Consider the following 14,731-nt stretch of genomic DNA (forward strand, 5'->3'; position numbering starts at 1 on the left):
TTGCTTCCTTAGCACTACTTACATCTCCATCTATCTTTGTATCATCCACCAACTTTGCCACAAAGCCATCGATTCAATTATCGACAACAATGTGAAAAGTAGTGGGTCCCGATACTGACCCCTGAGGAGCACCACTAGTTACTGGCAGCTAGAAAAGACCCCTTTTATTCCCACTCACTGCTGCTTGCCTGTCAGCCATTCTGCTATCCATGCCAGTATCTTTGCTGTAACATCATGGGATTTTATCTTATTAAGCAGCCTTGTGTGTGGCACCTTAGTAAACACCTTCTGATGTGAGTTGTGGTTCTCCCTCTCAAGTTGCAGTATGAATTCAATCATAATGTGATCATGGCCTCCTAAGGATTCCTTTGTATTAATCTCCCGAATGAGATCTGGGTTATTACACAACACCCAATCTAAGATGGCCTTTCCCCGAGAAGGCTCAAGCACAAGCTGCTCTAAAAAGCCATCTTATAGGCATTCAATGAACTCCCTCTCTTGTGTTCCGACACCAACCTGATTTTCCCAGTCCACTTGCATATTTAAGTTCCCCATTACAATAGTGTCATTACCCTGATCTCATATCTTTTCCAGCTCCTTTTGTAATCTCAACCCCACATCTTGGCTACTGTTTGGAGGCCTATATATGATTCCCATAATGGTTTTTTTTTTACCCTTTCAATTTCTTAACTTCACCCACAAAGATTCAACATTCTCTGACCCTGTGTCACCTCTTTTAAAGATGTAATTCCATCTCTTAACAACAGAGCCACACCACTGTCTATGCCTTCCTGCCTGTCCTTTTGATACAAAGTATAGCCTTTGATGTGAAGCTCCCAACTATGGCCTTCTGTCTTCTCCTTTCAAATTCCCTCTTCTCCAGCCCTGTATCTCTTTCATCAATCATTCCCAGCTCTTTACTCCACCCCTACCCCCTCCCTGTTTCACCTATCACCCTCACCTCCACACACCTTCTAACTCTGACTCTTCATCTTTTTTTTCTCCAATCCTGATGAAGGGTCTTGGCCCGAAAGGTTGACTGTACTCTTTTGTAGATGCTGCCTGGTCTGAGTTCCTCCAGCATTTTGTGTGTGTTGCTTGGATTTTCAGCACCTGCAGATTTTCTCTTGTTTGAGATTGTACTGAAGTTCTGTGCAACTCCAACAACCAGGGCACAGCATGCAAACTGTGTACAGATCTGGCTACTACTGTTAGGAAGATGTGTTTGCCCTGTAGGGGGGTGTTGAGATGTTCTAAAAGGATGTTGCCAGAACTTTTTTTGTACATAGGAGGCTGAGGGGAGATTTCATAAGACATGGAAGCAGGATTAGGCCATTTGGCCCATCGAGTCTGCTTTGTCATTTTGTCATTGCTGATTCATTTCCCTCTCAACCCTATTCTGCTTTCTTCCCGTACCCTGATTAATCAAGAAGCTATCAACCTTCGCCTTAGATACAGCCAATGGTTTGTCCTCCACAGATTCACCACCCTTTGGCTAAAGAAATTCCTCCTCAACTCTGCCCTAAATGGACATCCTTCTATTCTGAGGCTGTGCCCTCTGGTCCTAGACTTGCCCACCATAGGAAACATCTTCTCCAGATCTGCTCTATCTGCATGTTTTAACGTTCAGTAAGTTTCAAGGAGATTCCCCTCAGTTTTCTCAATTCCAGCAAATAAAGGTTCAGAGCCATGAATCACTCTTCATACGATAAGCCTTTCATTTCCAGGTTCATCCTTGTGAATCTGCTCTGAATCCTCTCCAATGTCGGCATGTCCTTTCTTAAATATGAGGCCCAGAACTGCTCATAATATTCCAAGTGAGCTGTCTATAATAGAAGGGCCTAGGTAGGGTAAGTACGAAGGGACAATTTCTTGGCAGAAGGCATAGATCTGGTAGAAGATTTTGAGGGGAAGATAAAGATAAATGTTTTGATTCTGCAGATGGTAGATATCGGGAGCTCACTGAGGCAGGAATCCTCACTACAGTTAAACGGGAGGGACTTGGAACTGCGACTCATGGGGGCTATAGAACTGGTGTTGGAAGGTGGGATTTAACTGGGTAGTTCTTTATAAACTGGCATAGACTTGATGGGTCAAATAGCCTCTTCTGTTGTGAATTTTGGGTAATAACTTCAGAGTACAATTTCAGGAAATTGAGTAACACCCAGCTCTACAATACAGTGCCTCTATATTTTGGAGAAAGTAAAAGATAGGTAAAAATTCTTTAGAATTGAATGGATGGTGTTTTGACCAGTATAGAAGTATTTGTCTCTCCTCTATAATGGGGTTGGGGGGGGGGGGGTTCATGAGACTTTGAGGAAGTGAATTACTACTGTTGAAGAGAATGGGCAAAGTCTTCTGAATCCTAACCTGTTAGTATTTCCCAGTTGTTTTGGACGGAGAGGTCACAAAGAAACATAGTTAATCAGAGTCTGATCATGATTACCGTAAATTCCGGACTACAGAGCGCACCTGATTTTAAGCCGCAGGTGTCCCACGTTGTAATATGAGATATTTACACAGAAAGATATTACACGTGAGGATTTTTTAACTTTTAATTAAATCTGTATGGTAACATAAACAAATACATATTGCAAATGCTTTTTTTCGAACAGTGCCTGTAACACAGCTACTTTTAAATATACATACGTATCGGTAACACACAAATTACGTTGCGTATACTTTTTTACTGAACAGTGCACGAACAACATTCCAATATCTCCTAACGACTGGTAAAAAAAATATATACACTGCAGCCTACCAGGAAAAGTTATTGATCGCCTTCTTCATCTTCCTCCTGCGCACTAAAACCATCAAAGTCCTCTTCTTCAGTGTCCGAATTGAACAACCTCAGGATCTCGTCACTCACTTCAGTCTCTTCGTTGTCACTCTCACTTGAGCGCACACGGTCCTCTTCATCACGCAGCAGTCCAGCCTTTCGAAACCCGTTGGTGATGGTGGATGTTGTGACACGGCTCCACGCATTTAGGATCCACTGGCAGACTTGAGTTAAAGATGCTCTTCGCATGCGGCCTGTTTTGGTAAAGGATTTCTCGCCGCTCGTCATCCAAGTCTCCCACTCAACGCGCAGCGCCACTTTAAATGCCCGGTTCACGCTGATGTCCAGTGGCTGCAAATACTTCGTGGTGCCCCCAGGAATCACAGCTGGAATTGAGTTTGTACTCTTGATGGCAGCTTTCACTGAATCTGTTATGTGGGCCCTCATGCTGTCCATAACGAGCAATGCTTTTTTTCTGTGAAAAAATCCCCCTGGTTGCTTGGCGTAGCACTCTCTCAGCCAATCCTTCATTAGACTCTCCATCATCCAACCTTTCTTATTGACTTTCACCATGATTTGGGAATTTTTCCTTTGGCATTGTCAGCCGCTTAAAAATCACCATCGGTGGAAGCTTTAGTCCGGATGCTGTGCAGCTCAGAACACAAGTAAAATGCGTTCTCTCATGGCCACTTGTTTTCAGTGTGATGGACGAGTCACCTTTTTTATTAACAGTCCGAGTGAGAGGCAGGTCAAACGTCAAAGGTACTTCATCCATATTTATGATATCATCTGGCCCGATGGAATTCTCCGCTATCTTTGTTTGAGTGAATGTGCGGAAGTTAGCAAGTTTTTCCTCGTGGTCGGGAGGGAGCTGCTGATACAGAGTCGTGCGTACCCTGACGGACAGGCCTTTTCGTCTCATAAATCTAAAACACCACGATGGCCCACCTCTAAAATCTTCGATTTTCATTTTGGTGGCGATTGCTTTAGCCTTCAGTCTGATCTGCACGGTGGAAACACCGCGGCCGCCTGCTCTCTGTGTGTTAACCCAGTCTTCAAGAAAGTTTTCAAGTTCGGGCCATCTGCTATGATTACCTCTGAAAGCTTTTGTCGTCTTTTTGCATTGACTCAGTTCTTCACGCTGGCGTCTCCACCGTCTCACCATCGATTCATTTATGCCAAGATTATGTGCAGCAGCTCAATTTCCTTCTTCAACCGCCAGATTGATCGCCTTTAACTTAAAAGCTGCATCATATGCTTTTCTTCGAGTGTTTTCCATGTTGATGAGGGTGAGTACAAATGACTGATTTACAATAATTTAATTGTGAAAGTGCGCTTGATTTATCGTACAATTTCATTGGACCTCTGTGAACTACTCATCAATTTTATTGGTCTACTGTTACGAGGCAAAATGTTTTTGGCGGCATGAAAAAAAAACATGCATTAGCCGCACCGTAGTATAGGCCGCAGTGTTCAAAGCGTGGGAAAAAAGTAGTGGCTTATAGTCTGGAATTTACGGTAAATAGGATGTGTGTGAAAACTCCAGAAACAAACAGTGCTTGAAAACTACTCCAATAACTCGGGACACTATGGCTAACCTTAACCCTTCAGCAGCAACTTCTTTAATCCTTTAATTCTCTTGGATTCCAAAAACCTTATTGGTGGCAAACTTGAATGTATTCAATAACCGCACCTGTACCCTAAGATTTGCAGTTCACTAAGTTACAAAATTCTTTTCTCACCCCCAGTCCTAAAGAATCAACCTACTAAATCTAGACTGTCTATCATTGGAGGGAATATTCAGCAATTCAAATCTAAATTCTATAAATGTGGATATAGCCAATTCAATTTCTCCTCCTGAACAATCACTGATCCCAGAAAACACTTAAGAGATTGCAACTATAGTTTGTATATTTTTAAGCTTTGAAGTGTATATGTACTGGGCCGTTGCGGGTGAAGGACTACATCTTTGTAGTTGAATGACCATGCTCTCTCTCTTTCGATGGTGGGGAGAGTTTGCTGCCGATTCTTGAGTCAGAGAATTTCGAATAAAAAGGGAGGTGGCGGACAGTAACATCGTACTAATGCCTGTTTGTTGGTCTCCCCATTCACTGTGGAGTGTGTGACATCTCTCCGTCCCTTGTTAGTGAGAGAGAGAGCCCGTGGCATGTCAAACTGTCGGGTTAACAATAATTTTTGTTGAATACAGATCACGGTCTCTCTTTGGGGGCTTTGCTGTTGCTTGGTGGGTGCTGGGTCCTGATGCATTTTGCTGAAATAGGTGGGGGAGGATTGATGTTTTGCTACTCCTTGGGGGGGGGGGAAGGGGGGCTTTAGGGTTCTAATATTTTTCTGTTATTCGTTCTTTTGGGGTTCTTGTTTTTCTTGGATGTCTGAAGACTAAGAAATTCAGGTTGTATGCTGTATACGTTAAACCATGTAACAGTATATGTTCAATCTGGATATTGCACTGGGAATCTAATCTCAAATTTGTATTCTCCCTGTCACCAATAGCTGAAGTACTTAATTGATTTGAACACCATCCCAAAACTCTGACCTCATTATAAATCCATAGCGTAAATCTTTACTGTTTGGTCACTACAGCTCAGTCTTTACCTTGTACTAATGCTTACATTGCATAACATAGTTGAAACTGTTGCTATTACATGGTTAACCTGTTTGATATTTTTTTGAAGAAGCTGCAAACGAAGATGATGAACGTGGTACAATAATAGCACGGAAAGTCGGGGAAGCTGTGCAGAACACCTTTGGAGCTGTAGCTACAGCAATAGATTTTCCATTAGGTAAGAGATTTTTTTTAATGGACAAATATCTCATTGTGGAATCAGTAAGTAGATTTTCAATTTTGCAGTTTTAAAAATCTCACTTGTCGAATGGAAACTTCTAAATATGGTATTTATTAATGTAGAACATGCCCCTGAAATGGATAGCCAATCCTTGTGGAAATTTGCATCATTGGCTCATTCACCTGTATTTTATTAGTTGAGGTAGTCATTACCCTACCTAAGCACATCAGATGAGCTGTTATACAGCTTGTTCTGAGCCTTCCCATCTGAGCACTTCCAACACATGTACAGACTGAGAACTAGGCAATATTGGATGAATGAAAACAGGATGTTGGGACTGGTCAGCTGGTCAGACAACATCATGAGAGAGAAAGAGTCAATGGGTCTGGTTTGAAGTACATGTTGAGTGTGTTTCTCTCTCCACAGACCCTGTCTGACCTGCTCTAGCACTGTTTTCCTCCAACAGTCAATGTTCACTGCATGTAATAATGACATTTTGATACAAGAATAAATAGAATATCTAGTAGCTTTGTTAGATACAGGCCTGCTGCCTTGGGTACAGTTATTACCGTCTTGTTGTTGCATTTCATTGTGCACCACTACATTATCATTTCCTGTCAGAGCCACCTTACCCACAGACACTGTTGTGCCTAGTGTCACCTTACGGACATTCTGTCAATGTATGTTTACCTAGTGCTTTTGTTTATTATTGTGTTCTATGTCTTACTGTGTTGCATCAGATCTGGAGTAACAATTATTTCATTCTCCTTTGCACTTGTGTACTGGAAATGACATTAAACAATCTTGATGTTCTGTCCCTTAGAACACCTTCCAGTAATTTGCCCATGACAGACATCAGACTCGCTGGCCTGTAATGTCCCGGCTTATTCTTAGAGCCTTCCTTGAACAATGGAACAACATTTGGCTATCCTCCAGTCCTCTGCCACCTCACCCACATTTTAATGATCTGTGTCAGGGCCCCTGCAATTTCTGCACTAACATCCCATAAGGTCTGAGGAGATTCCCTTGTCCACCCTAATATGTGTCAAGTAGCAAGCACCTCTTCTGTAATCTGGATATAGTTCATGACCTCACTACTCTTTTGTAGAGCTCTATAGACCCTGAGTCTGTTTCCCGGAGCAAAAAAAAAATCAAGATTTTTCCCTATCTCTTTTCAGTCCCATGCATAAATGACCACACTTATCTTCAAGAAGACCAATTTTGTCCCTAGCTATCCTTTTTGCCCTTAATATATCTATAGAAGGCTTTGAGATTCTTTCACCTTGTCTTCCAGAGTAATGTCATGTCCTCATTTCTCTTGTATTCTCTCACATTTCTCCTCAAGCACCTTATTGGATTCTAACTGCCTATAGCTGATCTCTACCTGCTTATTCTTAACCAACACTTCAATATCCCTCAAATCAAGGCTTCCTAAATGTTAGCCTTGCCTTTTATTCTGACAGAAACATACATTCTGCATTCTCAATATTTCACTATTGAAGGCCTTCCATTTACCAAAGATCTATTTGCAATAAAACAATTTATCCCAATCCACACCAGCCAGATCATTTCTGATGCCATCAAAGTTGTCCTTTCTCCAATTTAGAATCTCAATCCGAGGACCAGACCTGTCCTTCGCCATGATAGTCTTGGAACTAATGAATAAATCGGGCTGATCGACACTTCCACCCACTAACTTATTTCCTGTCAAACAACTTGGGTACGGCATTGGTTTGTGTGCTGCATTGGAGTCAGAGTAAACATTTTGTTCTCCTTTACATTTGTGTACATGAAATGATATTAACCAATTTTGAATTATGATCAATAAATCCAAAGTATTTCCGCTACTTATGTCACCTGCCCTATCTCATTCTCTAAGAGGAGATCCCTATCTAGTAGGGATCTCCACATATCAATTAAAGAAACGTTCCTGAATACATCTGACAAACTCCATCCCAGCCAGTCCTTTTACATTATGGGAGTTCCAGTCAATATGTGGAAAGTTAAAATCTCCTAGTGTCACAACCTTATGTTTCTTTCATCAGTCAGTTATCTCTCTACAAATTTGCTCCAGTAAATCCCATTGACTATTGGGAGGCCTGTAGTATAAAAACATTAACATGGTAATCCCTTTCTTATTCCTCAGTTCCAGGCATATTGCCTCAGTAGACGAGCTCTCCAATCTCTCCTAACCGCTGCTTTGATATTTTACCTGATGAGCAATGCTATCTTTCCCCCTTTAATACATCCCACCCTCAACAGAACGCCAGAACAATGAGCTGCCAGTCCTGCTCCTCCTGTACCACATCTCACTAATGGTTATAACATTGTAATTCCACATGCTAATGGATGCTGTAAGTTCACCTGCCTTAACTATAATACTGCTTGCATTGAAATAAACAACTCAGAACATTAGTCCTACCATGCTGAATCTTTTGGTTTCTGCCTTTGCACATAGGCTTAACATCTACTTTTCCCAAAGCCACTCCACTTGTTGCCCTGCCACTCTGGTCCCCACTCCTTGCGACTAGTTGAAACCACCACCAACCCCTCCAGTAAACTTCCTTCAGGATTGATAGATAGATACTTTATACCCGTCCCTATCTCTATGTTCTACAGCTACCTTCTCTTTATGCCCTCATGAACTGTCCATTCCAGTGTTTCTTGTGCATCCTCATTCTCTTCCTTCCAGCATTTAAGTTCTTGGGCTGTACATTCAGGCATTCTTTGTAGCGCTTCCTACCCTACAAACAAAATTCAACCATTCCAACAGATCGGCATACTTTGCCATATACTTCTGAATTGCAGTGCATGTTGAAATGTTGAGATTTAAATTACAGAGTTGGTCATCAATCAGTCTCATTTTCTCCTTAGAAATATTTGTCTCTATTTTAGGATTGTATTCACTTGTATACAAATGCACTTACATTGGATAGCCATACTGTATTTGGGCACCAAATGACTGATAACTTGAGCTATCTTTTTATTTCATTTTCCCTATATTTTTATGGATAACTAAATGAATAGTTGTTCACAATCTGAGTAATGCAGTATATTTGGGCAAATAAAATAAATTGTCCGTGGCTGCCAGCCGCAGGTGAGATGAGATGTGATATCACTGTGGCAACTACATCTTCGAAAAACATTAAACAATTTGTGCGAGGCAGAAGGGCCAGTGATAAGGTTGTGCTTATTCATTTCAAGTAAGTAAATCTAAAACAATAATAAGACTCCTCATGCACACTTTCCCAGTGGTAGCTTGGGAAATTCCCAATCAGCCAAAGAGTTTGAAATCTCATTGGTTATGAACTGGATTATTGTGGGGCACTGGTAAATATCAGGCAATTTAATGTGATGTCATTCGTGCAAATATTGGAGCCCACCTGTTGTTCCAGGCCTTGGGCCAGTGATGTGGTGGATCTGTCGTTTGCTAATGAGAAGTAGCAAATGCATGTTTTATGGCTAATATGTCTAGTTAATTACGCTGCATGAAAATGAGTCTTTCAGCCCAAATCGTCCTTACCAACCAAGTTGTCCATCTGAGCAAATAATCCCTTTTGTCTTCATTTGGCCTATATTCTTTTAAACTATTCACATCCTTGTACCTGACCAAATATACTTTCAGTGTCATAATTGGTGTGTCACAGCCTGCAATTTTTTTAATGTAGTAATTGTACTTCCAGAACCTGCTGTGGCAGCTCATTCTACATACCCAGCACCACTTGTATGGGAAAACTTACCCTTTCAGTTTCTTTAAAATCTTCCCTCTCTCACTTTGCCAGGTTAGTTTTCGATCCAGACAAGCAAGCCCCAGGTTCATTTGCTGGTAGTTAATAGATTTTGTTGACTATATTCTTGTCTCTAAACTGCAGAGCAAGAAATTGCTGTAAATGCAATTTCTGAGAGTTCTATGCCTATTGGGTGGTTGGGTTAAATGACTTAGAATGTTGGATGTTGAAAAAATAAAGTCATTTTAATTTTACTTAACAAATCTGTGGTGTGTTTATTAGGACTAGTGAAAGATGCTGCCAGACCTTCTTATTGGGTGCCTGACCACGAGATCACTGACTGCTTCCATTGTCGGAAAGAGTTTACCCCAAAAATGTCCAAGCATCACTGCCGAGCCTGTGGACAGGGTTTCTGCAATGAGTGCTCCCAGAACAGGCGCTCAGTCTCCTCCCGTGGATGGGATCATCCTGTGCGAGTGTGCATAAACTGTTACCAAAAGGCAGGTGATCTTTGAGCAACAGTTAGAAAGAACATCCTAATAGGGAATTTTAAGCTGAACTATTTATTACATATACACATTTAAAGTGGAATTTAGTTGTTAATACAGTTCCTAATCTTGCTTATTAAAAATGTTTACTTCGTAAGGCTTCTGGAGAATAATCAGACCACAACAGAAAATTGGTCAAATCCTTTTCTTCATTAGAAGACTGAATATCGAGGTAACTGGTGGAATGGTAGGTAAAGACAATTTTTCAAAGTGTGAAGTGGCATACTTAAAACAAAAATGGAGGAGTGAAAAGGAATTTATACATATTTGAAAGTGGCATATGTGGAAAAGGCACTTGAAAAAACACAGGATCCTTTAGAAACTTGATGTAGAAAAGTTGGAAGTCACCTTTGACTGTCATCCTGATTCTGATTTAGCTGAGAGTATGGCAATGAAGGAATTAAAGCAAATTGATGTGATGGACAATTTATGCATTATGACCTGCAATAAATTAGCAAAGAGTGAATAATTTGTAGGTTTAGTGGAGAAAGCAAGAAGTGCTGTTTCATCAGTCCCTCCTCCATAGAGGTTTCTGAGGGAACATTCAGAGAAGGATGCTGATGGGAACAACTTGTAATGTGGAAAGCATTACTGAAGAATCCGTGTGAGGCTGAAAACTCTTAACATGATCACTTCTCATCTCTGTTTAAATGAAAACAAACAAAATGCTGGAAGCACTCAGAGTCGATGGTAGGAGAAGCAATTGAACAATGCATTTCAGACCTGAACTGTGAACAGCCTCTCCTTCTATAGATGCTGCTTGGCCCATTGAAGATTTCCAGCATCTGCAACTTCTCTTTTTACCTACAAAGTTTGTTGGTTCGCCTAGCAGGACCGAGTGAAAACTACTGGGAAAGAGTGTGTGGAGAGGCCTAGTGCTTGGGCGCCAATCAAAGGTATCAACTAGAATTGTCTGCTTTGGTCTGAGACAGTCAAAGAATCAGAGTCAGGTTTGTTATCATTGACATATGCCACGAAAGAGTTAATTAAATAACTATCAAAATCCATTCCAAACAACTTAAGATAACCTCTTCACTTGGCAGAATCTCCTAGTGCAGACCATGTAAGCCCATGCTCCTTTCCCACACCAAGTACAACATTAAGGAGCTGGTTGCAGATGTAATGTGGGGGGAAACAGTAATGTGTTTCCTTGTCTGTATCTCTGCTGCAGCCACTTTACCGACACATGCAACTGAACAAGTCCCAGCTGCTCCGATACATTCCCACATACCTCGATAAGCCACCGATCTTTTGCTTGAAATGTGTACCTATCTTTTCCTTAAAAGTATTTTAAAGCTCTGCTTCCATCACCTTTAGGAAAAGCCATTTAAAAAGCACTTAAAAAAATCGCCTCATTTGTTTTAAACAGGTGAGCCCTAGTTCTAAATTCTCCCACAAGGAACTCTGTATTCATACTGTCATGACCCCTCAGGATATATTTTCAATTATACCCCTCACTCTTCAGCATTCCGAGAGATACAAGCCCAGCCTTTGGCAATCTATCCATTCTAAGTATCAGCCTAGTCAACCATCTCAGAACTATTAATGCATTTAATGCCGCATGGAGCTCAGAAAAATAGAGGGCTATGGGAAAGCCTAGGTAGTTCTAAGCTAAGGACACGTTCGGCACAGCTTTGTGGGCCGAAGGGCCTGTATTGTGCTGTAGGTTTTCTATGTTCTATTTACCATACTTAATTTCAGAAATCTGCAGTAGTCTAGATGTGATTTCATCAACGTCCTATGTAACATGATCGCCCTATTTTTGTGTTCAATTCACTAGCAGCAAACAATTTCTGTTCATAATCTGGCATGTACTCAGCCAGGACTTTGGCAACACTAGAATGGCAGATTTTCTGAATTATTGGATGTTCAGTTATTTCTTTTTTTAAAAGCAAAGTGTTAAACAATTTTCCATTGAACCTAGTCAGTTTGAAAAAGGCCGCAAAACCAGAACCTTGGAACGTTTAAAGGGGTTGCAGGAAACAACACCGGGTGAGCCAAATGTTGAATTATCAAAATTGCCGAATAGCCTGAGAGCAGATTATTGGAGTGTTATTGAACTTGCATGCTTTCTTTGAGAATCTTGCACTCTGAAATCTACATTTAAGTAACAACATCCATGTTTCTGCCAATGTAGGCACTTTCCCATATTATATGCCATTTGCCAGAACTTAATCTGACCTAATTTTCTCTTCAGTTTACCTTCCTCCACTGAAGTATCAACAAATTCAATAAACATACCATAGATTCCTTAGTTTATTATTTATAGAAGTTGTCACTTAAGCATCAACACCGAGTCTCTTGTTCCACCAGAAATCCATGTTTTCACTTGTTCGTCAGCCAATTTTCCATCAACACCCTTGCGTTAACTTCACACAGCTGACTTGCATATATTTTCCACAACAGCCTTTGTGGCATCTTATCAAGAGTCTTCTGGAAATACAAGTTTAGTACATCTTCCAGCTCCCCATTTTGCACACCCTGTTATTTCTTCTGTTTCAGTAACAAGGCTAAATAGCATTTTACTTCTAACACAGCAAGGGGCATGACCATACAGATTAATGCTCACCTCATGTACTGTTCTTGAGCACAAAGAATTTTACAACAGCATATCTAATATCAGCTTTACTTTTAATAAATGATTCATAAAAATGCAGCAAGAACAACTTTTTTTTACAATTCTTAAATAGGAACTTAAATGTTTAATGTGAATGATAAATAAGAAAGTGATGTGAAACCTTGTGTAACTCACTAAGTAAATAGAACAAATTCTTCCTTAGTAAGTTTCATGTACAATTTAAAGTAGAATACAGTGTTCCATTAAGAAGATATGAACTGAGAGTTCTGGTTGTAAACTTGACATGCATTTTTCTTTTATTTTGAAAATAAAACCACTCCTGGATGAGGGGTAAAAACACAAACTTATAAATTTATTTATATTATTTTCTGTATTTCACATTATTAAAAATCCCCCCAGGAGACGGTACACAGTGGTCTTGGAACTCTCCCTTCAAGCTCGTTGGAGATCGGTGTTGTACGTATAGTGATATAGATCTTGTTTGACAGCCATTATCAGTCCAGGTACCCCTCTGCTCCCACCCAGTTGTGAAGAAAAGGCTATACTGGGAATCGAGTCACTGGAGCCAGGGTGAGGAGAAGGAATAGTTCGAAGGAGGCAACCATCCTTCAGACTCCAGATCCGTGTATAGTGATCCTGTCCAACTGGAAAAAAAAGGATTTTGTTCTTTATTTTTTCTATTTAAAATACTCGTTCCCATGAAAAAAATAATAAAATACTTCCCCTCATTGAGTGTGCAGAAGTATTATTGTAACTAAGTCTTTTACTAGTTTTCTTACCGAGTCAGGAGCACTGGTTTTTTGGGTGCTTTCCACAAGATTCCTTGGAAGTAAATATTTGGAGGTGAAAGCAGTACACACTAGAAAAGTATCTGCAAAGGTTCACTGAATTTAGCTCATGTCTAATTCTTTCAGGAAAATTAAGTTTTAAGCTGTTAGAATTTTGGTACATCCAGTGAATGTTCTGGTTTTGAGTTTCCTGGGGATGTTAATATGCTGAAGACTTGGTTACAACTGTATTTATGTGCACTTTTATGTATTTATTTACACACTGTACCAATATTTGAATCTTCAAAAAATTAAATACTAATTTTTAAACAGTCTTCATACTTGTCTAAAATTGTTTTATTCCCAAGGAAAATTCAAGTGAGGTTTGTTAACCTCTTGGATAAAGGATTGACTCTACCTGATCAGTTTGGCTTTTAGCTTTCAATTTAATCTTCCAAGTTCTCTGAAGATCACTTTTACACAATCTTTTACCTACTGGGTACATATCTCAGACAGCACATCCACTCAGAATTATAAATGACTTGGCTAAAGAAGTGGAAGGGAGTGATTGAATTGAAGATTCACACATTGATGAAGGTAGAGCAGTGAATGTAGTGTGTATAGATTTCAATAAGCTATTTGATTAGGTTCCCCATGCAAGGCTGCTTCAGAAAGTAAGGAGGTATAGGATCCAAGGAGACCTTGCTTTGTGGATCCAGAATTGGTTTGCCCACAGAAGGCAAAGAGTGGTTGTAGATGATTTATGTTCTACATGGAGATTGGTGACCAGTGGTGTTTCTGCAGGGATCTGTTCTAGGACCCCTCTTTGTGATTTTTATAAGTGACCTGGATAAGGAAGTAGAAGGGTAGGTTAGTAAGTTTGCTGATGACACAAAAGTTGGGGGTAGTGTGGAGGGCTGTCAGAGATTACAGCAGAACATCAATAGGGTGCAGAACTGGACTGAGAAGTGGCAGAAGGACTTCAACCCAGGTAAATGTGAAGTGGTTCATTTTGGTAGGTCAAATTTGAAGACAATGGTAAGACTCTTGGCAGCATGGAGGATCAGAGAGATCTTGGAGTCCATGTCCAAAGACAACTCAAAGCTACTGTGCAGGTTGACTGTATTGTTAAGAAGGCATATGGTGTGTTGTCATTCACCAACTGTGGGACTGACTTCAAGTGCCGTGAGGTAATATAACAGATATACAAGACATTGGTCAGACCTCATTTGGAGTACTGTGTTCAGTTCTGGTCACCTCACTACAGGAAGGATGTGGATACAATAGAGAGAGTGCAGAGGAGATTTACAATATGTTGCCTGGATTGGAGGGAGTACCTTATGAGAATAGGTTGAGTGAACTTGGCCTTTCCTCCTTGGAGCAATGGATGAGTGGTAACCTGACAGAGGTGTATAAGATGATGAGGAGCATTGATGATGTGGATAGCCAGAGGCTTTTTTCCAGGGCTGAAATGGCAAACATGAGGGGGCATAGTTTTAAGGTGCTTGGAAATAGGTACTGACG

General features: G+C 40.5%; 2 protein-coding genes across 4 annotated transcripts in view; one reads left to right on the forward strand and one right to left on the reverse strand.

The window, feature by feature from the left end:
* Positions 1 to 13,542, forward strand: part of zfyve1 (zinc finger, FYVE domain containing 1) — an 86,271-nt gene extending 72,729 nt beyond the window's left edge. Inside the window, exons 10-11 of the mRNA XM_073040417.1 lie at positions 5,476 to 5,583; positions 9,597 to 13,542. Of these exons, the coding sequence (XP_072896518.1) occupies positions 5,476 to 5,583; positions 9,597 to 9,829 (341 nt within the window). The 3' untranslated portion in view covers positions 9,830 to 13,542. The remainder of the gene's footprint in view (positions 1 to 5,475; positions 5,584 to 9,596) is intronic.
* wdr21 (WD repeat domain 21) overlaps positions 12,772 to 14,731 on the reverse strand; it is a 124,306-nt gene continuing 122,346 nt past the window's right edge. For all 3 annotated transcript variants that reach the window (XM_073040419.1, XM_073040418.1, XM_073040420.1), the window contains exon 14: positions 12,772 to 13,084. In XM_073040419.1, the coding sequence (XP_072896520.1) occupies positions 12,873 to 13,084 (212 nt within the window). In that variant the 3' untranslated portion in view covers positions 12,772 to 12,872. The remainder of the gene's footprint in view (positions 13,085 to 14,731) is intronic.

The sequence above is a fragment of the Hemitrygon akajei genome, chromosome 3, assembly GCF_048418815.1.
Source record: "Hemitrygon akajei chromosome 3, sHemAka1.3, whole genome shotgun sequence".
NCBI lineage: Eukaryota > Metazoa > Chordata > Chondrichthyes > Myliobatiformes > Dasyatidae > Hemitrygon > Hemitrygon akajei.